The sequence below is a fragment of the Lemur catta genome, chromosome 2, assembly GCF_020740605.2.
Source record: "Lemur catta isolate mLemCat1 chromosome 2, mLemCat1.pri, whole genome shotgun sequence".
In the NCBI taxonomy this organism is placed as follows: Eukaryota; Metazoa; Chordata; class Mammalia; order Primates; family Lemuridae; genus Lemur; species Lemur catta.
The window spans coordinates 14,136,766-14,164,697 of record NC_059129.1 but is presented as its reverse complement, the minus strand read 5'-3'; the positions used below and the strand labels follow the sequence as shown (position 1 = coordinate 14,164,697).

General features: G+C 47.1%; 1 protein-coding gene and 1 long non-coding RNA gene across 2 annotated transcripts in view; both read right to left on the bottom strand.

Moving 5' to 3' along the window:
* The window catches only part of VWA3A (von Willebrand factor A domain containing 3A), a 67,316-nt gene that overhangs the window by 21,127 nt on the left and 18,257 nt on the right, over window positions 1-27,932 (bottom strand). Inside the window, exons 5-20 of the mRNA XM_045542760.1 lie at window positions 25,266-25,353; window positions 24,807-24,930; window positions 18,816-18,940; window positions 18,640-18,717; window positions 16,528-16,582; window positions 11,792-11,890; window positions 10,951-11,057; window positions 8,767-8,892; window positions 8,340-8,448; window positions 8,043-8,108; window positions 5,795-5,929; window positions 3,476-3,599; window positions 3,255-3,358; window positions 2,674-2,754; window positions 2,150-2,244; window positions 627-746 (exon numbers count right to left, since the gene is read on the bottom strand). Of these exons, the coding sequence (XP_045398716.1) occupies window positions 627-746; window positions 2,150-2,244; window positions 2,674-2,754; window positions 3,255-3,358; window positions 3,476-3,599; window positions 5,795-5,929; window positions 8,043-8,108; window positions 8,340-8,448; window positions 8,767-8,892; window positions 10,951-11,057; window positions 11,792-11,890; window positions 16,528-16,582; window positions 18,640-18,717; window positions 18,816-18,940; window positions 24,807-24,930; window positions 25,266-25,327 (1,610 nt within the window). The 5' untranslated portion in view covers window positions 25,328-25,353. The remainder of the gene's footprint in view (window positions 1-626; window positions 747-2,149; window positions 2,245-2,673; window positions 2,755-3,254; window positions 3,359-3,475; window positions 3,600-5,794; window positions 5,930-8,042; window positions 8,109-8,339; window positions 8,449-8,766; window positions 8,893-10,950; window positions 11,058-11,791; window positions 11,891-16,527; window positions 16,583-18,639; window positions 18,718-18,815; window positions 18,941-24,806; window positions 24,931-25,265; window positions 25,354-27,932) is intronic.
* Window positions 19,864-20,360, bottom strand: LOC123632470. Its single transcript, XR_006733374.1, has 3 exons — window positions 20,337-20,360; window positions 20,135-20,137; window positions 19,864-19,937 (listed from the first exon to the last, which is right to left on the bottom strand). It is a non-coding gene; the product is annotated as an uncharacterized LOC123632470 (long non-coding RNA).

Below are 27,932 nucleotides of genomic sequence, written 5' to 3'. Positions count from 1 at the left end.
TTGAGGTCGCAGTGAGCTGTGATCACGCCACCACACTCTAGCCTGGGCAACAGAGTGAGACCCTGTTTCAACAAAGGGAGGAAAGAAAGAAAGAAAAGAAAGAAAGAAGGAAGGAAGGAATGAAGATATATATAATATATAATTATATATAATATATAATTTTAAAACTATAGTTTTTAAAAATTGCATACCATTTATAAATACATAAACTTAATACATAAGATTTGTATTTAAACTTAGAATTAGAATCCTAAACATTTGAAATGGCGTGGCTTGCTAGAACCGGGCTGAGGACTAAGATGCGGGCACAGCTGGGGACCTGCCTTCTCTCTTTTGCATTCACCGACTTGAAAGCCAAATGGGGCAACGAGTTACTTTATCCTGACTGATCAAGCCTCGTTTTTTTGGGGCCACTTATCACCTTCGGCCCAGTGGGACAGTCCTGCAACCATTTAATTATGCAGTGCCCCAAGCAAGATCATCCAAATCAGATAAACGGATGGCTGTCCTAGGATGCCGGGTGCCTTCAGTATCTGTCATCCAGCTATGTCCTGAAGTCGCAGCCTAGTGATGGCATCCAAACGCACAAGACCCACCCTCGCCGCCGTGGACCCTGAGAAACATACGCAATGAGGTTGAAGCAGTCCTTGTTGGACAACTGCTCCTCCAGCAGCAGTCGCAGGGAGTGCTGGATATGAATAATGTACATGGAATTGGTCACAGAGACATCGAGCAGTATAACCACCCTACAAGGAAACACAAGCTTTACGGGGAGAACCGAATCTCTCAGATAATGTTTATTTTGTTCCGTTTTACTATTTAAAGTTTTTTCCAGGGGAGTTTTGCATGCCAACGTCATAGCTGGCCAAAATCTTCTCTGTTGTTTGAGGGAAACAGAGGTGGGTTTGTAACAGTGGACTAAGGGCGTTGTGGAACCTTCTCTCCCAGGAGTTCTACAATGGAATAAAGTCTCGTAGTGGAGATGGTTTAAGGGGCAGGGGCTTCATATAATGATTTCCATCAATTCTTTATTTTAAAGAACTAGAATTCAATATTTGTATAGGTTGGGATCTTTGTATGGAAAACAGAAACCAGGTGAGCAAGTAAGATAAGGAACTAAGTGTATGTGGGCCCCTTGGGAAATGTTTTTATCTTTTTGTTTGCTCTCTCTCTAAGATTCCCAGCCCCATTTGGTCTTCCTCTCCTTTTATTACTTTAAATCTTATATTCCCACCTCCTCCCCAGGGGCTGATTCTCCTTTCCAGACAGCTAAGGATAACAAAAGAAAATCCACTGGATTTAGAATCAGAGGACCTTGGTTCAAATTCCACTTCCTACAGCTGTGTGGCCTTAGGCAAGTCACAAAACCTCTCTGATCTGTGATGTATTTAACTATAAACTATTTATAATAAGACTCTTCATAGGGTTGCCTTGAGAGTTAAATTATATAATAGATGTATAATATTACAAAGCATAATATTTTATAAATGGTGATGTATGAAATGAGGTACAAAATGATAATAATGGCCTATTATTTCTCCCCATTCAGCGTCCATTACCTCCTCTGGCAACCGTATCCTGATTTTCCTTTGGGAAACACTCTGTCTCCATCAGTGTCTTTGGGTTGGGTGAAGCTGACCCCACTTCGGGCTTCCAGGGTAGGTGTTTGACCCTGGACAATCAGAACACCCCATCCCCTGGTCCAGAGTAAATGGCTCTTGGATGGGCTGGTGCCCGCAGCCCTGGGGTGCTAAGCTGGTGGAAGGTTAAGTTTGGGTGCTTCGGGGGGCCATCTTGCCCCCTGATGGGAATAAACCTCTGAATCCAGCCATGCCTGAAGACAGAATCAAACCTATTCTAGAATTTTCGGTAACCTTAATCAGACCTGTCTTGTTTAAGCCAATTTGCATGTAGTTCCTGTTGCTTTAGAACTGCCAGAATCTCGAGTGATACAACGATCGTGTTACCAATGTTCATGATGGTGGTGGTGACTTCTTCCTCCGGGGGTTCCACTGAGAGATTTCAGATCCCTAACCTAAGTGATGGCTTCTGGTGCTACCGACAGGGAACTCAGGAGTTGGATAAATGCTGCGTCCCGGCCCCCACACCAGACCCACGAGGGACAAGAGCCCTGCCCGGGGAAAGGTACCTTTTTTCACAGACAGCGCCCCAGATTCTCCGGCTGGCCAGAGAGAGCCACTCAATCCGCCTCTCGTACGTCCGCAGAGCTCTGCTGAGCTGTTTCTGCGAAAGCACGGGCCACAGTGAGGTTCGGCGGGTGGGCATGAGGGGCCTGGGGGAGGTGGGCACACGCCAGGCGGCTTCTGGGAGGGGAGTGCCAAGTCCCCGGGTATCTAGGTAGTGTGACTGTGCTACTAAATCACGGACAAATCTGCCAAGGCCAGGAAGGGGAGTCAAAGCATTTGATTGTGTCAAATGGAGAAGAGGTAGATCTTGTCCCAGAGGATTAGGAAACTTTTGTCTGAGGCATCTGGGTCCCTGCCTGGGGAAGTGGGTGGAGAAAACTCCAGAGGTGCCTGTAGGTGGCGCATACCGTGTCTCCTTACGGGAGGGGGCTTGGTCAATGGCGTGGGGTCTCCACGGCCCACGGCACTTTCCTCCCGTCCCCCTTTCCTGCGTCCCATGTTCTGACGGATCCGACCCATCACTGACCTGGTACTCACAGAGGAAGGGCAGGTCCACGTGAATATTCTTCACTGTCCCGTCGTGCCATTCGAATTGCACCATTGCCTTCTGCGCTCAGCAAGGGTGAACAGAAGCATGTGTGGGAAAGGATTTCCAGTTCAGTTTGGGCACTGGGTTCTCCAAATCAGATGCACGAGAGGAAAATGGGCTCTGAACGTAGATTTGTCAGATTCTCCACCCCCCACTCCCCACCACAAACACACACACACGACCACCACCACGCAGCCAGGTCATCGTCTTGTCTGGAGCTGGCAACAGAGGCCCTTCAGGGGAGTGGCCCCTGCATGAGCTGTGCCCAACAGCAAGCCAGCCTTGCTGGCTCTTCTGAATGTCAGGGTCACTAAGATGTGCTCGCAGGGCGTTGGCAATAGAGAGCAGAGTCGGAGACCTTAGAACATGCTGTTATGGCTTCTTAGGTTTGGGAACCCAGATGGGCCTTCACGGACAGCTGTGGCTCTTGTTGCCAGAACATGTAGGAAAATGGGAAAAGCCGCAAAGGAGCTCCCCTGCAGGGCACTGGCAAGAACGCTGAACTGAATGCCAATTACCTCATGGATAGTGGATGACACGGTTTTCTGGAGAACAGGCACAAATTCCTCCACGGGAGAGAACGCATTGGGTGCCAGGACTTGATAAAGGCTTAGCTTCTTGGCTGAAAAAAAATAAATAGTGGGGGTGGGGTTTGAGGCACTGCCCGGGGCGCCCCAGAGGGTTTAAGCCTTTTAGTCGGTCACCTGTGTCCTGGGTTCTGCCCGCTCTGGGGATTTACCTTTCAGACCATTGACCTTTAGCCATTCTGCTGAAGTCGAGTCCAAGTTTGGGAACTCGATTCTGAGAGGAGCTTCGTGCTTTGGGGGTTTAGGCAAGAGACCTTCTGCAATCTCTGTAGAAATCTAAATGAAGTCAGAACAGCCTCGTTATGTAATGGTATTTGGGAGCTGGGAAGTCTCTGTCACCCATCCAGCCTCCCCGAGTGGAGCATCTTAAAACGTTACCTGGCAGGTTAAAGGCGCTTCTGCCTTTCTCTGCCCCTTGCCCCCGTCCCCTTCCCTGGAGATTTCTGGTATTTCCAGGGGAAGAGGGGGACGTACCCTTGCATCTTTCACTTTCCTGTCCTCCTTGTCCTTTCCTTATCTGTTAAGACCAGCACCACAGACTCCAAGATGACAGGTCGCCCCTCCGTGGGCTCAAAATACAAGGCTTTAGGGAACTGAAAAGTAACTCCTACACCGACTCATTTAGGGAGCCCTCATCTGGCCCAGGTGCCCCTCGCCCACATTTACAAAGTGAAAAACTGCGGTTCTGAGAGGTTAAATTACACAGCTAGCATATAAGCAAAATGTAGAACAGCAACTCCCAAATTTCAGACATTTGAGCACCACCTTCATGGATTTTGCTATATCCGAGTACCAACGTATTATTAATATTTTTTAAAAATTAAACATGTAACATTAAAGATTTTTAGTTATGAATTTAATGCTTTTCTTAGAGACTGGGTCTTGCTTTGTTGCCCAGTCTGGAGTACAGTGGCACAATCATAGCTCACTGCAACCTCGAACTTCGGCTCAAGTGATCCTCCCACTTCAGCCTCCCCAGTAGCTGGGACTACAGGCATGCACCACCATGCTCAGCTATTTCTTTTTCTTTTTTTTTGGTAGAGATGGGGGTCTTGCTATGTTGCCCAGGCTGGTCTTGAACTCCTGGTCTCAAACAATCCTCCCACCTCTGCTTCCCAAAGTGCTGGCATTACAGGCATGAGGCACCATGCCAGCCCAATTGTATTTAATTTTTAGAATTCACTCTCTTTCACAGTCAAATAATTTTAGAAAGCTCTATTACAACCATAATGAGCTAGTTTTAAATAGATAACATTAAAAAATATATTAATCTATGTCCCAGCTAAAGCCATCTGGCAAACCACGAGTAGTACAATCACTTCATTTTGGGAAACTCCTGGCAAGATTTTGGCATCAGAGAGACCTGGCTTCAATCCAAATTCAATCTATTTCTATCTCTGTGATTTTGGGCAAGTTATATAACCACTTAACTTTAGTTTTCTAATTTGTAAAAAGTAATAGTAGACTTAGCTCAGACTGTTGCGAAGATAAAATAAAGAGATTTAAAGAATTAAACATTGTGCCTACCTTATAATGAACACTCGGTAAACGAGAACTATAATTATAATACTAATAGTTATTATGATTTATAGATAATCTGTAGAATAGTTGGAATTAAAATTTAAGGTCCCAGACTCTCAGTGCTCTGTTTCTTTCACTATCGTTGGTCAAAATGCCTGGTACTTCAGATCCACACCTTCATTCAATGAAGCTGTAAGTGCATGCTCAGTTTTCATCTGTACACAGCAAAGTTTTCTGTGTAGTGTACACAGCACTTAGCTTTTACAGCATGTGCATTCATGTGCTGGTTGAGTTATTCTGCTGATGTTAAATGAACCAAGTCAGCCGGGTGCAGTGGCTCACACCAATAATTCCAGCACTTTGGGAGGTTGAGGTGGGAGGATCACTTGAGCCCAGAAGTTTGAGACCGGCCTGGGCAACATAGCGAGACCCTGTCTCTACAAAAGATTTAAAAATTAGCTGGGCATGGTGGCATGTGCTTATACTCAGGAAGCTGAGGCAGGAGGACGCCTGAAGCCAGGAGTTGGAGATTGCAGTGAGCTATGATCATGCCACTGCACTCCAGCCTGGGTGACAGTGTGAGACCCTGTCTCAAAAAAATAAAAAATAAATAGGAATGTTTACCCTACATGAGGTGCTTGGAGTGGGAATGATTCTCTTCAAGACAGTCTATTCTATGTGGTTGAGGTTTTCATCATTCTGCAAGGTGGGGGGAAGAGAAGGGACAGTGACAGGATGGAGGATGTGGCAGGAGCCGGCAGGTCTTTCTCTGAAATAAATTTTTCAGTTGGAAAATCCACCAGGATCCTTGTGGTCTTGCCTTGTTTTACTTTCAGGAAATGAGGGCATTGGCAGCTGTGCCTTGGAGAGACAGGTGAGAGGGGGGAGTGGAGGGAGGCGGCCGAGTGCCTCTGGGGGAAGGTTCCAGAATCGATGCCTGCACTACCTACCTCCCTCATCATGCAGGTGAGCTCCTCACAGGGGTTGCTGGAGCTGCTGCGGTGCAGGGCTTGCACGTGGCTGAGGACGCTCTGTGCCTTCTGGGTTTCTGCCAGGAGCTCGTCCACGTCCCGGCTGGCGTAGAGCTGAGGGCGGGGGGAGCAATCAGCCGTCCAGAACTCACCTGGCTGCCAGCAGCCACCAAGGCAGGAAAGGGCAGGCAGCCAGGTGAATGCCCGAAGCCAAGCGGCAGCCTGTTTAAGCCAGATGTTAACACCTGGGCCCCGTGTGCCAGGTAGAGCCTGCAAACGCATTTTGTTCCTTTGCATGGTATCTGCCTATAGCGCTTTTGAACAATTGAAGGGTTTTCTAACTTTACAAATGTAAAGAAATCCTTTGCACCCACTAGGATGGCTATGCTAATAACAATGATAATTTTATGATCATGGTATCTCCCCTGCCAGCGAAGTATAATGATAATTTTAAAAAATGAAAAATAACAAGCGTCGGTGAAGATGTGGGGATTGGAACCCTTGTACCTGCTGGTGGGGATGTAAAGTGGTGTAGCTGCTGCAGAAACAGTTTGGACGTTCCTCAAAACGTGAAACATAGAATTATCACCTGATCCAGCCGTTCCACTTTAGTTATATGCCCAAAGTAACTGAAAACAGGGACTTAGACACTTCCACATTCATGCTCATCGCAGCACTATTCACAACAGCCAAAGGTGAAAACGACCCCAATGTCCGTCAATAGCTGAATAAACAAACAAGGTATGGTATACCCAGACAATAGAATATTGTTCCACCATAAAAAGGAATGAAGTTCCGATACGTGCTACAGCGAAGATGAACTTTGCAAACATCGCGCTAACTGAAGGAAGTCAGACACACAAGGTGTATGATTCCATTTATATGAAATGTCTGGAATAGTTAAATCCACAGAAACAGAAAGCGGATTGGTGACTACCAGGGGCCAGAGGAGGGGGAATGGGGAGTGACTGCTTAATGGGTACAGGGCTTCCTTTTGGGGTGACAGAAGTGTTTTGGAACTAGATAGAGGCAGCGGTTGTACAATCCTGTGAACGTACTAAAACGCCACTCCATTGTTCACTTTAAAGAGGCTAATTTTATGGTATGTGAATTTCTTTAATGGAAATACATCACACACACAAATCATCCAGATATCTGGCTCTTCCTGAAACATCAGAAGACCTGGCATACTGAAGCCACATTCCCACAGAGCAACCACAGGCCGGGGCTGAAGAGGTCGCCTCTTTAGACAGGCGTATGTGATCTAGTTTGTCACCGTCCCTGTCACCACTCTCTGTTGCTCCCCATCAGAAAATCAGTTGTAATGTGTGTCATCCTTGCACTGCTTGTTTTGCTCACATTAAAGAAGAGCATCTCTCCACCCAGAGCAAGAAAACAATAGATAAGCCAAGAGGGCCACAGGTTTGAAGATAAAATATCTCTCAGACCAGCCAGTTTCATTCATTTACCTTCCTAGCCTCTGGGGTCTGCGTCACCTACAAACAGAGTCTGGGCAATGACAGATGTCAAGACGAGGTGTTGCCTGACCTTGGGTCACTGGGATGGGATGCTAGATTTGTGATGCTTGAACACATTTACGGGATGCAAACACTCACATACTTGTGGTTATTAATGGTAGGCAAGGCACAGCCTGTTAGCTGAGCAGACGGTCGGATTTTCCATCTGCCAAATGGGTCTGCACCCATGTGTGCTCATTGCTACCTCCACTGTGTACATGGGGTGTAGTTATTAACTGGGACAAGGATGCTAATGATTGGATTGGTACAGGATCGATTGCTCATTCTGCCCTGCTATGGGTCCCTTGCAGTAGGAGGGGTCTAACTAGGAGAGAGATTGAGGCAATTGTTTCAGACTCAGGGCTTTGATGGGGGCACAGGTAGGCTGAGACCTATATTAATGGCAATAGGACAGTGATTGAGGATTCTGCCAGCCAGGCTTTCAAAGGCCTCTAGGCTCCCAGGCATGCAATCAACTCATCGTACACGCTGACCAAAGGATCTCTTGTGACTCTAGGTTGTCCTTGCTCCTCTCATATATTCATTTTAATCTGATTTACCTGCATAAACCCATTAAATATGGGTCGGGCGGGGCGCAGAGGGAAGAGGGAAACACGCACACAGTAAGGCCGTGGCCCAGACCCCCCAGCACAGCCCGGAGACAGGCAGGGAGAGAAAGGAGGAGGGGCAGTGCTGGCAGAGGGGCTTACCTCCGTCCCTGGGCCGTAGCAGTGGTAGTAGCCCCCAACAGCTTCTGCAAGGTTCTTCAGGACAGCCTGCGGGCATGGTGACAGGATCAGCCCTCCCAGGGCAACTCGGACACTCTAACAAGCTTTCTCCTTGACTAAACCTCCCAACTCCCGTTTTACCAAAGGAAGAACCAGGCCCCAGGGGAGGTGTGTTCTAGTCCACAGCCTGGGAGCCTGCCCAGGCAGGGAGCCTCACAGGCCGGCCCAGCTCGCTGCTGCCAAATCCAAGGGAAATCTTGGAGAATCTTGGGTACGTACAGGGGGCACCTGATCACCACATTTGTAGGTGATGATGTGGGTGATGAGGTCCCTTCCCATGCTGGACTGCTGGATGTAGTCAGACAGGATTTCACAAGGCTGATCTGGGCTGTGGAGGAGACAGAAGAGAAGTGGGCACCCCAGGTCATACCACTTTGAGAACATTCCAGAGCAAAACGGTAGCTCTCAGGGAACATCTACCCATTCTTCACTGACCGCCTGTGACCCCGGTCACCTGTGTGGGATGCAGGGTTGGGGGGACACAGGCCCTGGCTGCCCCGCCCCACCTGTCAGGGGTGGCCTGTGAACGACATCCTTCTCTCAAGCACGTGTGAAGAGTCAGGCTCCACGATCTTTTCTTGAACAGCGGTTGGGTTCTTCAACCCCCTGCATGTAGTCTGTTACCAGCTTAGGAAAGTAGACCTACCAGCGTCCCATTATGGCCACCAGGGAATTCAGCCCCTTTAGGGTGAAGATTTTCTTCAGGGCTTGCAGCAAATTGCTGCCTCCATCAGGTTGCAGTGTCTTTACCCAGAGCTTGAGTTCCTGCAGGCTGGGGGGAGACAACAACAGTGACCTAATTATATATTCTTATTAGGTGCCAGGCCCAGGACAAATACTAGCTCATTGAAGCCTAACAATAACTCACTGAGGTGGTGAGTACCTTTATTCCCATTTTGTAGATAAGGAAATTGAGGCTCAGAGTTAAGCAACTGCTGTATGAGGGTCTGAGGCTGAGTTCCCTCTTCTACACCACACCACACCCAACTCAGCATGAGGCCTGGAGTTCATCCCCCAACCCCAAGAGGGCTCTAGGAGAGGGCGCCATGGCTGCGTGGCCACATCCCACACGGGCTGGGATATACAGCACTGGGAAGAGGAAAAATGACTTAACTTGGTACTTTCTTGCTTAAATAGCTTACATGGCACTAGTGAAAGAGTTCTGCTCTTTTTACCTCAAAAAATCAAAATTCTGAAAAAGAAAATCTCAGGTTGGTGCTATTTAATAATAAGTCTGTCTTCCATTATTATAACTGTTGAGTCTCCTTTTTGAACAGAGAGAACAAGTCCCAGGCCTCGTGCGTGTTCCAGCCAATAGGTTTCAGGCTGGAATTTGATGTCTTTAAATTGTTTTGCTTTTGTTGTATTTATTTATATGGCTACTTTCTAATTACGGCAAGTGATACGGGCATCTCAGTGACGGTATTGATAGAAAGTTTCCTTCAATAATAAATAGAGTTGGTAATAAAAAAATTTAGAAATAAAAATAAGTAAGTAAATTGCTAATAGTACAAGTGGCAACAAGTAAAGAATAGCACACATGGCACAGATGTGACATAGGGATATGACAAAGGAAGGTGGGGAATGACCAACGTTGAAGAACTTTTGGGTAGGTGATCCCAAGGTGACTTCCAGGTCTAACCTCCCAGAGATAAGTGGTCTAACCAGAGTGGAAATCAGAGTAAAAAAAGTCTCATTCACTGAGGACCTGCCATATGCCAGGTACTCATTTTTCATTCCCTTCTCACAACAATTCTGTGAAAAGTAGGTATGGTTGGCTTTGCTCTGCAAATGAGAGAGTTGAAGGACTAGTCAAGATCCCCCAGGGACTGTCAGAGCTGGGATTGAGAGCCAGAGCTGCCAGAAACCCGAGGTTTCTCTACCTGGACGTGACACGGTGCCCTTTACGTCTAGTGCTGGGAAGGGGCCTCCCTCCCGGGAAGCCAAGCGTGTGGTTTCTCCTGGGATCTGAAATCCAGTCTGGGCTCTGCCACTTTGGGCATCTTCCCTAACTGGAGTCTGAGTTTCCTCATCTGCAAAACGAGGATAATAATCCTATTCCATGGGGTGGCTATAAATATTAAATGCAATCATACATGTAAAGTGTCCGGCATGGTACCTAACACATGGTGGGTGATCGAGGATATTGCCTTTGTGGAAAAGAAATTTCTACTTTACTGGCATAAGGAAGTAGAAATTCTTACCTCCCCGCCATCCCTCAAAAAAAACCCCAAACTCGAAACTCCCAAACAAAGGATGTTTATGCTGTGGAATACTATGTAGCCATTAAAACAAATGAGGTAGATCTGTATGCACTGCCGGAGAATGATTTAAAGGTTAGGTGGAACGGCAGGGTGCAGACCAGTGTTATGTGCTCCTGTTATGTTTAATAAGAGGGTAAACACGCAGATGCATGTATATGTGCAAAGACTGTCTGTGGAAGTAGATACAAGAAACGGTTATTGGAGATGAGAAGTGGTCTGGAGTGAGAGGGAGACTCATTTATTATTATTCATCCTTTCACACTATTGGGATTTTTAAAAACGTGCGTGTGTTATTTTCACAATAATACAACTATCTTTGCTAGTCGGCTGGATAAAAATGATGTCTTGTGGTTGTCTTGTCTTTCATTTTGTGGACTGCTCACAAGGGTGAACATCTTTCCAAAAGTTATTGGCTACTGTGCTTCTGCTTTTGTGAATTGTCTCTTTGTACTCACTTAGCTATTGAGGTCTTGAGGTTTATACCTTAATCATTCAGTTACGACACTGACACTTAGGGAGGAAAATGAACAAGTAAATATCCTGGTGGAGGCTGGGTAGCTACTCACGTGGAGGTGTTGACTTCCACGGGGCCTGGCCAGAGGGACTGGATTGTGGTGCCGAAGGACAGGACAAACAGCTTCTCCTTCTGGCTTAGCTGTTGATCAATGAGGCTCTGTGGGACAAAAGGACGTCAGTGGCTCCCAGAGCCAAGGGCACACGGAGCCTGGCTTCACGTCTCCTGCCTTGCTGGCCCCTCTGGGCTGGGCTGTGAGCTGTGGTGACATAGGGCTGCTTGCGGCTCAGCTCAGCGACCAGCCCCAAGCTGACATTTGCTTCCCGCCCACCGGGTCTCCTGTGCGTGGGGTCAGCATCTCGGCTGCCCTTCTTGGCATGTGCTGCGGCTGGACATTTGGCACTTAACTGTGGCACCCAGGGAGGGAGGACAGAGGTCACGGGCAGCGGTTTCTCTCCAAGGCGAGTGAGTCAGGGATGGAGCAGTGGGCACGATGTCAGCCTGCTCGATGCTCTCTCGAGCTACAGCTGGTGAGTATCCAACAGGAGCCTGAACTCCGAAGAAACCAGAGTAGCTCCTCCATCCAGCAAGGTCAGAAGCCCTTTGCTTCTGCTCTGCTGTGCTGGAGTCAGCCTCCAGCTGACTGCTGTCCCCCCTCCCTTTCCCGGGATCCGTGGGCTCTGGGGGCAAGGTGTCTAGCTGGGAAATACTACTGTGGGGAGAATACTAGAAGTTCACGCTGCAACCGAAAATGACTCTGGGGTTGGATTTCTTAGAACTCAACAAATTTCTTTAACCGGAGGTGCTAATTAAGTGTGAACTGTTCTTTACAAAACATCCTGTTTTGCAGGTTAGCAGGCTCAGGAAGGGGAGGGTGGGGGGCGGAGACTTACCATGAGGTCACTTTGGAACTCCTCTTTCTGAGGGCCACTGCTGACGGCTGACACATCTATGAGGACGCCGACTCTGGCCCCCCTGATGAGGCCAAATGCCTAAGACCGGAGAGGGCATTCAGGAAATTCAGGAAGAGCCAGCACAACTCTGTTTCTCCTGAGCCTGGCCCGGAAGCTGCTCCGTGGGATGCAGAGCTGCCAACGCCCCCCTTGCCTCCCGGAGAAGCAGACGGAAGCCCCGTTTTATAGCGGAAAAAGCAAAACCCAATGTCTCGGCTTCATGCTCCTACTACTGGGCAGCCTATTGTTTAAACGTTTTTTTTTTTTCTTAATAGCCATAGCTCATTCTTATAAAGTAACATATTTATTATAGAAAATCTGGAGACTATAGAAAAGTATCCTTTGCTTGAAGATATAAAGTTTGATAGCTAATTATATCAGTTTCTCTTCTTTAATTTCTCTATATCCTCACTTATTTTTTGCCCTCTCTACCAATCAAGGTATTTTTGTGAGTTTCTCGTGATGTTTCTAACAGCTGTCACTATACAGATGCTCCTCGACTTATGATGGGGATATATCCCGATAAACCCGCTGTAAGTTGAAACCATTTTTAAGTCAAAAACTCCATTTCATACCCTGACAAACCCATCGTAAAGTTTTAAAATTCCTAAGTCAAGCCATCCTAAGTCGGGGACCGTCTGTATGTTAATACATGTCAATGCTGTTTGATTCTGCACACGAGTGTCCATCCTGTAGAGCTGCACTGTGATTGAAACTGTCATTCATATGAAACCGATAGTTCTTTAGGGGCAGCAGGTTCCGTCTCGTGTCTTTTGCCTTAAATCCTACTTTATTGGAGACCTAATTTGCCTGTTCAGTTCACGCTTCTACTCTCAGAGATGAGTATTTTACATCTCACACCTCCAACATTCCCTTTCTGCACTCTCCCATCAAATGATTTTCGCCTCCAGTTTTACTGAGAAAACAGAAACAAACTAAAGAAAATTAAAAAAAATTTTCTTCCATGTAGAACCTACCAACCTACCTGCCTCTGCCCACACACTTTACCCTTCCCCAGTGACAATGCATCTAAGGCCAACCCTTTCACTGTCACAGTTGGATCTTCTCTTGCCAAATAGGGACTTTACTCCTGTCATGGCTCCTTCCCTGGATCTTCGTTTCCTCCCCATCTATTGCATGATTTCCATCACCATACATACAGGCTACGATAGTGCCCATCTTCAAAAACAAACAGACCTCTCAGGACCTCACCTCTCCCTCCTGCTGCTGCTTCGTTTCCCTGCTTTCCATGTTAGCAACACGTCCTCACCTCCCATTTCTCTGTGACCCACTCAGATTAGGCTCTCACCTCCCCGCTCCTAGGAAGCCACACTCGTCCAGGTGACGGACGACCTCCCTTTTGCCAAGCCCAATGGCCAAAGCCCAAATCCTCAACCTTCTTGAACTCTGAGTAGCAGATGACACAGTTTGAAACCCTTAGGACACGTGTCTTCCAGGTGACCGTGTTCTCCTGCTTTTCCTTCCACTCACTGGCCAGTCCTTCTTTGCCAGAGAGACCCTCCTCCTTGTTCCAAGGTCTGAATTACTGGAGTGGCCTGGGAACGTGCTCCTGAGGTGTGGGCTGCAGACAAACAGGGTTTGCATCTCCCAGGAGCTCATGAGACATGCGGAATCTCCGGTCCCACCCCAGACTTACCTAATCAGCGTCTTCGTTTTAGCAAGACTACCCCCAGGTGATTTGGCTGCATGTTAAATTTGAGAGGCACTGAGCTAGGGCTCTATCTTCCATGCTCTTCTTTATCTATGCCAGGCTTTGCCAACCGAACTATTGACATTCAAGGCTGGATAATTCTCGTGGTGGGGAGCTGCCCTGTGCACTGTAGGACGCTGAGCAGCATCGCTGGCTGCTGCCAAACTGGACGTCAGTAACACCCTCTCCTCTCCCCCAACCATGACAACCAAAAATGTCTCCAGACATTGCTTGCCAACCCCTGTTCTGCACTCCCTCCCTCATGAGCTCACAAGTGTCACGTCTTTAAATACCATCTGAATGCAAACGATTACCCAATGTCCATCTCCAAGCAGATCTCTCTTGAAACTCCAGACACATATGCCCAACAGCCTGCTCCACATCTCTGTCTGATGTCTAGTGCGTCTCTCAGACATCACAGGTCTGGAACAAGACCTCTGGGCTTTCCTCTGCATACTTGTTCCTCCCTCAGCCTTCCCCATCTCAGTAAAGGGCCTTCAATATCGGGCCAGCACTCTGGCCTGCCCCAAACCCATCCGATCCATCAGCAAGTCCTGCCAGTTCGACCTTCCTGCTGTGCCCTGAATCCACCCTTTCTCATTCTATCCACACTGGTGCTCGAGTCTAAGCCGCCATCGTGCTCACCTAGCCTGATCTTCCTGTTTCCACGTTTGCTCTCCATACTCAGTGGATGCAGCAGCCAGCGTGATCCTTTCGAGACTTCTCAGATCATGCCGCTGCTCTCCTCCTCAGAACCTCACCTCCGGAATCAGACCCTCCCTGATCTGAACCTGCCCATCTAGCCTCATCTCTTCTCCCCACCTTGCTCACTCTGTCCTCACTGCACTGCCCCGCGTGCTGCCTCAGGAACATGCCAACCTTGTTCCCGTCTCGGGGCCTTTGCACTTGCTGTTTCCTTCACCTGGAACATTCTCCGCTAGGTCTCGGCAGGGCTCACTACCTCACTGGGTGTCTCTTCAAATGTCTCCTCCTCAGAGTGGGTGTTTTGACTGTCTGTTTAAACAGCCCTCCTTCTGTTCCCCTCTATTCTCCTACTCAGCTATATTTTTCTCTATAGCACTACCACTAACGGACCTTGGATATGACAGGTTAATTTGTTCATTGTCTGTCCCCCTCCTCTGGACTATAAGTTCCATGAAGGCAGGACCTTCGTATTGGTCGTGTTCATACCCTAGATCCTAGACAGTGCCTGATACACACTGACAATAAAGATTTGCCAAATCCATGACCCAAATGGAGTGTGAGGTTTGCCAGCATGTTGCCAATCCTGGGTGGCCAGAAGAAGTTAAAATTTAGAGCCAGTTCTTTTCCTTTCAAATTTTAAAAAAGCTGCCATTAGAGCTTTAGAGCTTTTGTAGGTAAAAACGTGCATTCCGTACACCTGGCCATTGAGTGTCTAGACATTTATTCCATAGAAATAACTGGACAGGGACATAAGAGGGAATTGGAGCCCAGCAATTCCAGAGATTCTCATCTTTCAAGAGACATAAAAGTGAAATCCCAGGATTTTAAAATCTTGGCAACTAATCTGAGAAATATTTAAAACTATGGGGCCAAAAAAAAAAAACATGGCTATGGGCCAGATTCATCCTGCCCACCACTGGTTTATAACCCCTGCGTTCATCCTCTGCAGATATAGACCCAGAGAAGTGAGGCCACTTGCCCATGGCCTTCCCGACAGAGCAGAGGGGAAGTGGGACCAGTGATGGACTGTCCCTCACTCCAGGCTGCCCGGGCACCCGAGGCCTCGTGCGTGGGTTCCTTTACAGGTGATCAATTCCCTGAGATGCTGTCTGGGCTCTTCCCTGGCTTCTCCGTAGCTCCATCGGAAAGGGGGAGAGGCAGGAGGGGCCTGTCAATCACTGCTCACTCTGCAAAGGAGCCAGGACCCAGGACGGGGGGTGGGGAGGTGAGCGCTACATTCCCCCAATGTCTCCACCCCGCGGTCCTCTCGGCCTGTTGCCATGGGCAACCAGAGGGGACGTGCCATAACTGGAGACATGCCTGCGCTGACTAGTCTGAGCCAGCAAAGAAGCGTCTTAGCGCTGTGTTGTCACCTACTGGTCTTGGGGAGAGGTGGGGACTGGGGAAACACGAATTTCAGCATCTGCCTGTCCCAGGGTTTAAAACAAGACTTGAAGGTTGTGCCTAAGGGTGTAAGCAAATGGGGAGCCAGAAAAGTAGCAGTTGGAGGAAGTTAAGCTAAAATAAGAAAGTGAAGCAAAGGTTGATTTGCTCTTGATCACTCTTCTACCCTTGGGGTCAGAGGAAAATGTTTAACCAAACCTTTAAGAAAATTATGTCCAGATAATCTGCCTTAGTCTTATAAATCTCATTACGGGTCTGAGGGTCAGTGGTCTGCGGTTCTCACCTGCCCAGGATCTGTTCCCCCTCCTGGTGATTGCACCCTGGCTTTCCACGTGCACCTGTCTGCCTTTCTCAGTCCATGATGTTTGCAGGGGGCTTCCCCAGTCACCCCCACTTCCCCCAACCCCTGCTTTTCCCCAGGAGTGAGCACTCATTCCAAGCCCAACCAGTTAGTATATTTCAACCCCTTGGCTATGGTGACTAGTGTCAATTAGTCAGTGAGAGTCAATCCCAGGACTTGGGAGGGGGTACAGGGAACAGGAAGTGAGGTCCCTTTGGACTAGAGATGTCTAGCTGCTGACACGTAAGCATAGAGGTCCTGGTAACCATCTTCCCACACTGTTGGGAGAATAAAACCAGCCCAGAGGAAAGCAAATCCCAGAGACAAAGTGGTGCCACCATCTGAGTACCCGGATGCAGCTGTGTCTGGGTTTTTCATTGATGTAGGTTAAGAAATTTTTTTTTTTTTGGCTCAAGGCAATTTAAGTTGGAGGTTTATCATTTGCAACTGGAAGGCTTCTAACAAGTAGGGATGGAATGAGTGCGAGGGGCAAAGAAGGAAATCCATGCCTGTTACCTTCTTGCTGTTTTCTGTGAGCCACTGAAGTCTCTGTTGATAGAGTTCAATAGCTCTGTCAAAAACCAGAAAGACTCATCACCCACGGTCAGCTTCATCACTGAACAACACCCACTTACACACATGGGAGGAAGGTATGAATGGGATTTTTTTTTTCAATGTGTCTAAGGACTTGGGAGAATGTAAGGCAAAATGTAGCAAAGGCAAAACCGAAGATATTAGTTTTCTAGGGCACCAGGTGAAATGCCGAGGGGATTGTGAAAGGGATTGGGTGTGGAGCTACTCTGTTGGTGATGCAGTACACACTACAAATGACCTGGTTTGGTGGAACAAGGCGTGAGCTGCCAAGTGAGGGTAGGTCTGGGGGCATGGGGGAGTGTGTTCTCATGAGGAAGGTGGAAGAATCCCCTTGCACTTGCTCAAATCTGTGTCTTCTCAGATGAAACTGTTTCATCTGGAGATTGACCATAAAGGCCCAACAGAGGCAGTTTAGCAGCAGTTTCTTGCTGGATTAATTAACAAAATAACTTAGTTTCTGAAAAGTAGCCAGGGGAACTTCTTGAACTTCCCTTATTGCAAACCGTCCCAGTGACTGGTTGGAGACCAGCACCTACCAGGTATACAACAAAATGAGGACTCAGTCATTTGAATTTCATTGACTTGCCCTCACTGAGGGCAGGTGGGATTCAGGGGCCTAGAAGGGGAGGACAAGGAAGGCCTTTGGATATGACATCATGGGACAGTCGGTGGTGGGTAGAGTCAGAAGGGATACATGAGTTATGAATAGAGCTAAGAGAATGAGCTATATGCTGAGACATGCTTGTGTCCAAGATCCAGCTCTGGCATTTACTAGCTGTGTGACCTTGGACAGGGGCGGTAACCTCTCTGAACCCCAGTTTCATCACCTCCAACATGAAGATAATAACAGGACTCTGTCCAAGTCAATTTGCCAAAAGTCAATTTACTGAAAGCCAGTTCTCTGGAAATCAATTTGCCAAATGACCAATTAGCTAAATAGACTTCCTTAAAATGCTGGATTCCCAATTAAAACTAATCAACCAGAATGTTGCAGAATTCTTTAAAACCTGTTTAACTTTCCAACCTAATAAAAATTACTATAAAACTTACAGTTAAAAGGTTTTGACAAATTTGGCAAATGGCTCATTCTCTGAATGGCCATTTAGCAATTGACTTCTGGTTAAGTGGCTTGAGAGTAATAGAACATTTGACTTGTTATAAGGGTTAAATAAGATAATGCATGCAGCCTTAGCAGAACTTCTGACACATTAATAAAGGGTAGCTATTATTATAACTTTTCAAGAAACCTCTGGCAAACAGTAATCATGAATCCCAGATCATTATAGCTGGGACAGAATCTTAAGAACCATCCTATTTACTGATCAAGTAGTTCACTTATCAAGAGATGTGTTTGTGTGTGTGTGTGTGTGTGTGTGTGTGTGTGTGTGTATTTGCATTTATATATGTGCTATTAAAATGTTGTTTAGCAGGGGGGTGCATGCATCTTTTGACATACACAGGAATGAAACCAACCAATTTGACATTGAAAGCAGTCACTTTTTTTTTTTTTTATAGAGATGGGTGGGGGGAGTTCTCATTGTTGCTCAGGCTGGTCTCGAACTCCTGAGCTCAAGCGATCCTCCTGCCTAGGCCTTCCAGAGTGCTAGGATTACAGGTGTGAGCTACCGGACCCGGCCCAAAAGCAGTCACTTTTAACCATCAAACATCAGATGCAGCTGTGAGGTTTTAGGTGTTCATCCAAAGAGATCGTGGATTTTTTTTTTTTTTTTTTAAGGCTGGTCAAGTGAAGCAGTGGGAGTGGAGAAGGAACAAAGGAATCTGTAACTGGTTGTGATCAATTAGTTGTAAACACTGCACTCGGACCAACTGGGACCATGGATTTTTAAAGGCTGAGAGACGCTGATCTGATCCAACCTTTTCATTTGACAAAAGAGAAAACTGGGGCTAGAAGTGGGAAGAGACCTGTCCAAGGTCCCGCAGAGATAGCTGTCTGACAAAGTTACTTTCGGTCTGCTGAAATGAGATCATTCCTGAGCTCTAGTGTGTTGGGAGGACATTGACAAACAGACTTACTCAGAAAGCTTCGATTCAAAGTGGCAGATGAGCTGGGTGGAGAGATGCATTTTCTGCAGGACACTGGTGCCGTCCTCCCTGGAGAAGCAAAGCCTTATGAGGGGGTTGCTCAGGTCCAGGTGGCTGCACCTGTCACAGCAGCCTTGCGGGGGGCCAGGGAATGGCTTCGGACTTACGGCACTGCTGTGCCCTGACTTATCAGGTCGGCCAAGGTGAGTTTCTCAAACTTTAAACTGTGAGTCGAAAGCCAATCTTCAGAGTCCCCCCATGCTGAAAACTGGGGCTCGTTCCCCTGCAGCCTCTGCAAGACAAAAGCCGGAGGCAAATGGAACGCTGTGGAAAGACAGGGTGATGTTGAGGACGCCCTGGATTCCCTTCACACAGATCCCCAAGCGTTGCCAGCTCCGACTGACCCTCCTTAAAGCCGCCTCAAAGTCCGCCTTGCTGAGGGAAGGGATGAATGCGGAGGCCTGTGCTCTGGGCCAGTTTCCCTGGGGAGACCGTCCATTCCTGACCTCCCACCCCATCCCCGATATGTGGCTGTGTCGCTCGCTATGTCTTGCCTTGTTTGAATTTACAAACATACAATGGCCAGACAACACGACAATAGAACTGTGATCCACAACTGCTGCAGCAATTGTTCCAAATTGGTCAGTGTTGGGTCAATGACTGTCCGCTTCCCTATTTTTTATTCCTGATTCCAACTCAGAACTCACCGAGAAAGCCAGATATTCCCCAAACCCATCAGATGCCCCCACTACTAACGAGCCTGCCTCCCGCCTCCCTGTGCCGGGGACCTCCAGCCAGGGCACACCCGAAGCCTCCCAATTTTTGCATGACACAGCTTTCCCACTCCCTGCCTGCCTCTCAGTCTCTGCCAGACACAAGTGACAGTGGCTGACTCCCTTGCTAGAGCAGGCTCTGAATAAATTGTCTTCTGTTCTCATTCAGGTGGTCTGTTTATTTCTACAATTGTGTTCTCTGTGTCTTTTCAGGTGTGTGGGTTCTGCCTCCTGTCAGTCTAAGGGTCCTCAGCAAACGTTTGTTGACTCACTGGAGGACGAGGGAATGAGTGTATTCTGCCCGTCCTAGAGGTCAGAACTGGGAGCAGTGGGTGGACGTCTCAGAGGAAGATTTTCTCAGCCATCACAGGAGCCTGGCCGTGAAATGGACTACACTCCCTAGATGTACCAGTGACATCTGTGTCACTTACATGGTGCTAAGCTTGGGATGTGGGTGGTGGCCTTGGAGGTAGAGCTGAAGTCGTTCATGGCAAGTGTTCAACACTGCAGTGTTTTCTGGAAGCCAGAGGCAGAGTCCCGACGGGAGGCTCTGAGTCTGCTGTGCCCTGTTGACCTCTCCCGGAGGCTGCCATTTCTTCCTTCCTTTTTCCAGTGTGCATCTCTGAGCCCTTGACTATGAACTAGGCACTGTCCCTGGTGCTAGAGCTACCAGGTGAACAAGATAGAAACATTCTTGCCTTCTTGGAACTTACATTCTAGTGTGGACAGATGGATGGTGAACAGGAAATGAAATCAACATACATGATGTTAGGCTTAAAGAATTCACCCTCCCCAAATTTCCATCCAAACCTCCTATAAAACCCACTGCTCTCCACTTCCTAGGGGTGTATCAGGCACATAGACTTTGCCAGACCCCAGGGAGACAAGGGAATGAGGTGGAAAAGGGGAACTTACTTTCATATCCCTCCTGATAAGGACAACAGTTATCCCTCCCTGTTGTTCCCTAGGGAGATAAAAGAATGGAATGCAAGAGGGAAACTTACTTTCCTTATCCCTCCTGGTTGTTTGAAGAGGATTTATTTACTCCTCCCAGAAAACCCTCTATAAAACTCAAGGCTCTTCCCTTTTCTCCTGTGACTGCCTTTTTCAGCCTCCACCATCTGCACCCAGATGTTCAAAATAAACAGCATTTTGCTACACATGAGGCTTCGTGTGTCTCCCTCTCGGCTCCGGACCTAACACGGAACACTTTCAGAAAGGAACAGTTCTATTAAGAACATAGAGCAGGGTGGAACAAAAACAAAGCAAAACAAAACCGGTCTCAGACCAAGGTTAAAAACAAAACCAAAACCAAAATTAGAGCAGGGAAGTGTGGTAGGAAATGACTAGGGTGGAGAGATGAGGGGGCCACTTTAGACGGGGGTGGGGGTCAGAGAAGGGAGCCAGCCCTGCCTGTGCCTCGCTTAGGGACACGGTCCAGGCAGAGGTGTGCAGGTGAGAAGGGGTGGGAGGGTCGGAAGAAGGCGGCCGCTATGGTTGGACTGTAGTGACTACGGGGTAGCATGACACAAGAAGAGGCTGGAAAGGTGTATGAGGCTTGGGTCAGGCAGGAATTCTGCAAGAATTTCCAGTGCAGCCAATGTTATGTGGAATAGAAGGGCCTTAAATGTTGCCAGAGTTGGCCATGACTCACTTGGGGTATGGAATGGCGTCATAATGAGGTGAGGCAGGGACATTCCAGTCTCCCCCCCAAGCATGGAAATAAAGGAAAAATCTAGAGTCCCTTCAGGGGAAATTCTGGGCACCCAGCTAGCCTTAGAAAGTAAATGAGCAACTGTGTAAGCAAGAAGACAGGAATAACTTAAACAACAATAGTCTCCCAGGCAAGTCAGAGTCACAAGCTGTTTTGGTTTCCTATAGAAACTAAAAGATAACATCTTAACATATGTTCTTGAGTTGTTTTTCAGAAACCAGGATTTCCACCAGAGGGAAAATGCCAACTACTGTCACGTAGACAGACCTCAGATAAGAAGGAACTGAGGACTGAACTTTGATCATCTTTCTTTGTTCTAAGCTTCCTCCTGATTGTCTGGACAGGGCCGTGCCCACAGGCCATCAGCCTTACTAAACTGGTCACTCTGACTCCATAAATTATGGCTTGCTCTCACACAAGACTCCAGCACATGATGGTTAACAGGTTTTCTTATCTTGACTAACACATGTTAAGTCCAACCTTAACATTCCTTTCTACTGACCTCAAGTTTTTAGACAAAGCCGTCCTTCCTTCGCCAATGACTAATCAAAGAATCTCTGAGTCCACCTATGACCTATAAGCCTCTGCTTCAAGACATCCCACCTTTTTTGGGCCAAACCCATGTGTAACCTCTTTTTTTTTTTTTTTAATTATTCATTTAGAGACAGGGTCTCACTCTGTCACCCAGGCTAGAGTACAGTGGTGTGATCACGGTGAACTCCTGGGCTCGGGTGATCCTCCTGCCTCAGCCTCCTGAGTAGCTGGGACTATAGGTGGGCACCATCACACCCAGCTAATTGTCTTTCTAATTTTTTGTAGAGACAGGATCTTGCTATGTTGCCCAGGCTGGTCTCGAACTCCTGGGCTCAAGCAATCCTCCCACCTCGGCCTCCCAAAGTGCTGGAATTAATGGGCATAAGCCACTGTGCCTGGCCCCATGTATTCATTTGCAATTTTGCCTATAACTTCTGCTTTCCTGAAATGTACCCCTGCCTTTAAAAACCTTTACTTGTAAGCCATCAGGGAGTTGGGGTCTTAAGCATTAGCTACCTGTTCTACTCACTTGGCGCCCTGCAATAAATGTCTGTCTCTCTCTCACTGCAAATTTCAGTGTCAGTGTTTGGCTTCGCTGCACCAGGCGAGCAGACCCAAGTTCAGTTCAGTAACAAGGGGAGATCAGCTCAGTCCCACTGCGACAGACACTGTCTGCAGCATCTGATGGCTGTGGAATGGGCCCGAGCACTGTTTAACCCACTGGACCCAAGTCTGGGTTTAAAGATGTCTCCTGGGCACCAGCTTGAACCCTAAGTTGGTTCCGTTTAGGCTTGTGTATGCCAGGGCTTTCATGTTTGCAGGTGGGGTGGTGAAGTAGGGGTTGAAAACTGCTGCAGCTGAACGAGCCACGTTGGACAGGACAGAGGATGTGGGGGGCGGACTAGGACAGAGGGGAGGTGCACACGGAGACAGTTACTAGCTTTCTTCCAGGGCGGGTGGTGTAAAGCCGTGGTGTAGAACATAGCCTTGAGTGCTTCTGCATAAACACTTCTCACCACTGATCCTATTTCCTCCTCAGGTTTGGTCATAAATAGAAGGTCACCGTAAAACAAAGACAATGAATATAAAATGCTGCTATTATATTCCAGCTAGATAGCAGTGAATGCCCGTAAGTTCTGTGCCTGGGGCCTGCTCCACCCTCTATTTCAGAAGAAAATTAGCAAGTGTTAAAGACATGTGGAAAACACACACATAATTACAGCAAATGCTTAAATAGCACTTCTGACTAGCAAGCACTTTCCCTATATTAACTCATTTAATTCCACAAAGTGTCTGCCATCATTATAACCCCATTTTACCAACAAGTAAACTGAGGCACAGAGAATTTAAGTAATTAGCCCAAAGTTATCCAGCTAGTAAGCGGTGGAGCTGGGAGGCAAACCCAAGCCGTAAAGCTCAATGACCTTTCAGACCACAACACTGTATTGCCTCTCTAACACCAAACTTTGGTGCCTCTCTAGCACCAAACTTGTAATCCTAGCACTCTGGGAGGCTGAGGCGGTAGATCGTTTGAGCTCAGGAATTCAAAACCAGCATGAGCAAGAGCGAGACCCCGTCTCTGCTAAAAATAGGCAGAAATTATATGGACAGCTAAAAATATACAGAAAAAATTAGCCGGGCATGGTGGCGCATGCCTGTAGTCCCAGGTACTCGGGAGGCTGAGGCAGGAGGATCGCTTGAGCCCAGGAGTCTGAGGTTGCTGTGAGCTAGGCTGACGCCACGGCACTCTAGCCCGGCAAGAGAGTGAGACTCTGTCTAAAAAAATAAAATAAAATAAAATAAACTAGCACCAAACTGTGACCGTCTCCATGAAGGACTGAGAGAGAACAGGTGATAGCATTACTCTCTCATCATGTGTTCTGTGCTAATGCATGTCCTGCCCTTGAAAAGCACGGCCTAAAATCACAGTCGCTTGTCATACTCAGGGCAATGCTGCTCCGCGTCATGTGAACACTAGGTGTCGCTCTTCTCATCCCTGCGGGCTCGACCGTCTCCCGGGTTGGTAACACCGTGGATGGTAGATTTCATAATTCACCTTTCTTCCATCTTGCTTGCATTTGAAATGATCTGTCGTGTTTCAGGACATGGATTTTATATTACTGACACTTTAAGATCCACTTTTAAACACATTACAGAGTTTGACTGTAGGCCATGCTGATTATATACGAAATTTGCCGCTTTGCATAGAGAATGGTAAGATTTTCATGTTGGGGCGATACTTGCACTCTTTCCTAACAGCTCTTCGTTTGTGAGGCAAGGAGGCCCCAGATGTGGCTGATAAATGTACGAATGGTCCTTTGTACGCCTGGAAAGTCAGGCATTTTGACATAAAATTAGATGAAATAAAGACCCATGACATCGTCATCTGAAGTCATTGAAAGATTTCTTCAGAATCTCAAGACTCTATCAGCCCTTTCCTCATTTCCCTGTAATGAAACTTGCTTTCCTGTAAGTGTCAAAACTTGAGAACAGCGAAACATGAGTATTTTTCTGATTAATTGCCAGCATTGTAACTGTCTGGTTTTTGACTGATGATCTTTTCAGAGCTAGCATATTTAAACTCTAGGGTAGAGTGGGTGGATGGTTGTGGGGTCACCTTGCACCTGACAGCTCCTGATGGCGATGGTTGCCAGGTGGAAGGAACTCTGAGTTCTAGACAGTCCACTCACTGTCTTGGGAAGGCAGCTCACTGACACATTGAGAGTCAGCCTAAAACCATAGTCTGGTTATTCTAGAGGCTAATTCTCCTGTCATAACCCTCTCGCTCCAATGGCGTTTCCTGAAATGGATTTCTGGCTCTAGATTTTAGGGAATCCCAAAAGAAAAACAAATCTCAGGAAGGGGAATTTTAAAATTAAATGCCTTAGACGTCAGGCTTTGATAACATAATCAGAGTCTCCACATGTTCCTGAATATTTAGTGATGGGGCCAAGTAGACTACAACATTTCTATAAATAGCATAGAGATTCTTCAGTCATTTCTAAAGGCAGGGGATTAGAGATGAATGTTTAATTAATCTTTTTGCAGTCCTAGGGTCCTATGAGTTGAAGACATTCTGCATTCCCCGGCCATGATTTGCAAGTATCACTACCCAGTTAAAGCGCTGTGGTTTTTACCAGTAGGTCCCGTGTCTGGTTAACGTGTGTCACTAGTAAGCCATTGTCTGACTTTTGACCAAGTCCATTCATTTCCTTCTGCTTCAGTTGCTTCTTTGGCTCTGTGTCCGTGTTTCTTCTCATGCTACAAAACAGAAAGTGACATGATCAATGCCCCAGCCCTGGACACTGACTCCACGCTCTTCCTCTCTTTCCCCTCCAAGGATTCCAGAAACATTTTTCTGTGCTGTAATTGAGAAGGGTTCCTGTAGAGTCCTGACGAAATGTGGACTTCAGGTTCATGAGACATTTTACTATCCTGTTCCGGTAATTAGGTAACTAAAGGCCCTCAGGTAGATAAAAGATGGTACAATGACCATTTGCCCAGTCTCACTTCAAGGCAGGTAATTTCCCCCTTAGCCTCCCATGAGCAAGATGTTGTTGCTGTTTTCATTTGAAACATCAAAAATATTTGCTTACCAGTGATTTTCCAGAAATGTATTATCTTGAGTATGGAAGACATAACTGGTTTGTGCAGCCATTGTAAAAACACCCAACACTTATGTTCCTAAGGAAGAAAAGAATTCCAGAAAAGGGGATAAATGCAGCATACAGACAATAGCTTTGGGGTATATCTATGTTCGACTCAACTCTTCTTTAATTAATTCAATAAATACTTATTGAACACCTACTAAATATCAGGCCTTGTGCTTGGTGCTAAGGATACAATTGTGAAAAGGATAACAAGGCTTTCTCAACCTTGGCACCTGTGACTCTGGGACCAGATAATTCTGTGTTGCGGAGGCTGTCTTGTGCATTGCAGGAGGTTTGGCAGCATCCCTGGCCTCTACCTATTAGATGCCAGCAGCCTCCCTCCCCACCCTGCCCCAATGTGATGACCAGAAATGTCCTCAGCCATTGCTGAATATCCCCTGCTGGGGTTTGTGTGTAAAATTATCCCCAACTGAGAATCACTAAGATAGACATTGTCCTTGTCCTCATAAAGCTTACATTGTAGAGGGGAATCTGATATTTACAAAATTAAATAAAGTGATGACAAATCACGGAAAGTGCTATGAAGGGAGCAAACAGCATGATGGGACCGAAAGTAGTCAGGAACGGGATCTGCTTTGCACAGGTAAAGAGGCCAGGGAAGGTGCCGTAGGAGCCTAGGCCTTCTTGAAGGATGGAAAGGAGGTGTCTGTGTCAAGATATGGTGAATGCTAGACTACAGAGAGGGGACAGCAGGCGTCAAGACCCTGAGATGGGAAACAGCTTGGCCTATACAGTGAACAGACAGAAGACCATTTGCAAGACCAAAAGGATTTCAAGAAGGGATGAGGGAAGAAAAAAACCTGTTGAGATGAGGTTGAGTTCTCTTCTCTGAGAACTGCATCTACACTCAGAGGGGTGAGTCCCCACAGCCTAAAGTCACAGCTTATTGAATCAGTGTTAGACACATATCCAAGATAGATCAGATTCTCTCTCTGGGAATTCGGAATTAAGAGCTGTGGAGCTACCTTGTACCTTCAGAAGCAGGAAAAGAAAAGTGGAGTGAACGGTCATTCCCTGCCTTGGTTTCCAGGGGCCACTCTCCCCCGGCGTCCACCTGTTTGCTCACTCCTCCTCGGTCTCTTTCAAAGGCTCATCCTCCCTCTGCGTGGGCGCTGGTGTAAGTTGGTGTTCTTTGAGGCTACATAGTACACACTCTGCTCACTCTCTCCTCTCTTCCTAGGCGATCTTATCCATATCCATCGCTTCAACTACCATCCATCCTTTAAGGACTCCCAGGTGTACAGCAAAAGCCCAGACCTCCCGCTCTGACTGCAGACCTGTGCACTCACTGACACTGGCTATCTCTACCCGGAGCATCTCCAACTCGACGTGTCCAAGACCCAACTTGCAATATTCCCTACAAACTTATTCTCTTTTCCTTGTCCTCTAGCTTAGAGGAAAGAACCACCATCTATTAATATCTATGAGTAAAAACCTAAGGATTATTCTTGACACTCCCCATGTCTAATCCGTCACCTAATCTTGTTAATTTTACCTCTCTCCCATCTCTCTACTTCTCTGTCTTGGCTGACATTTCTCTAGCCCAGGCCACTGTCATCTGCCATAGACAACTGCAGCAGACTCTAACTGGCCTCTCTACAGCCCATTCGTCCTCCCATCCAATCTGTTCTCTTTACCAAAGCCAGAGTGATCTTTTAAAAACACAAATGCAATGTCGCACCCTGTTCTTCTCCCTCCTGCTTAAAACCGTTCAAAGTCTTCTCTTTATTTCTAGGATGAAGACCAAGATCCTTTTGATGGCATTTGAGGCCCCACAAGGTCTGGCCGCTGCCCACCTACCTCTCTAGACCTTCCAGGTCACCACTTCCCCTTGCCCTTCTCAGTTCCTAGAACGCTATGTAGTTCCTTTAACCACAGGGCCTTTCTATGTGCTGCTCTCTTTGCTCTGGAACATTCTTCTCTTTCTCCCTCCGTTCTCATCCTTGACATTTCAGCTCAAATGTCACTTCCGCCAGGAAATCATCCCCAGCATCCCCATTCTATTTCAGGTTGTTTGGTTTTATGTAGACTTTCATAGAACTGTGCTCCTTTCTTTGAGAGCACTTATCTTAATTTGGAACGATACATTCATTAGTGTGAATTTAAAAAATTTGTGTGTCTCTCCCGTTACACTGTAAATTACATGACAGCAGGGACTGCCAGGCACTCGATAAACATTTTGAGGAGCAGAGGTGAAGGGAAAGGAGGAGGTTGAGAAACTGCCTTGGTTCTCAAATTTTTAGTTATTTATCACAGGCACGTGTGAGAACTGACTTCACTTTCTGCTCTTGGGTTCCATGAGATACCCTGTTCCTTATAATTCCCCTTTTCCGTAAACTAGGTCATTTAGGTTTCTGTTACTTGCAACCAAAAAAATACCAGTTAAGGCACACCAAGTGAGAAACTCTGAATCAAGTTGCAGCTTAAACATTAATTTAGAGCGTGTGTTCTTGTGAAATCATTAAATGAAATAGCCTAATAATGGTTCGGCAACTTGCTTTTCTTGTTCAGGTCTTTAATCTTTTATTCAGAGGATGCTTTGTTTTCTGGGAAGCACCAGGAGAATGTGGCAATGTCTTTAAAAAAAAAAAC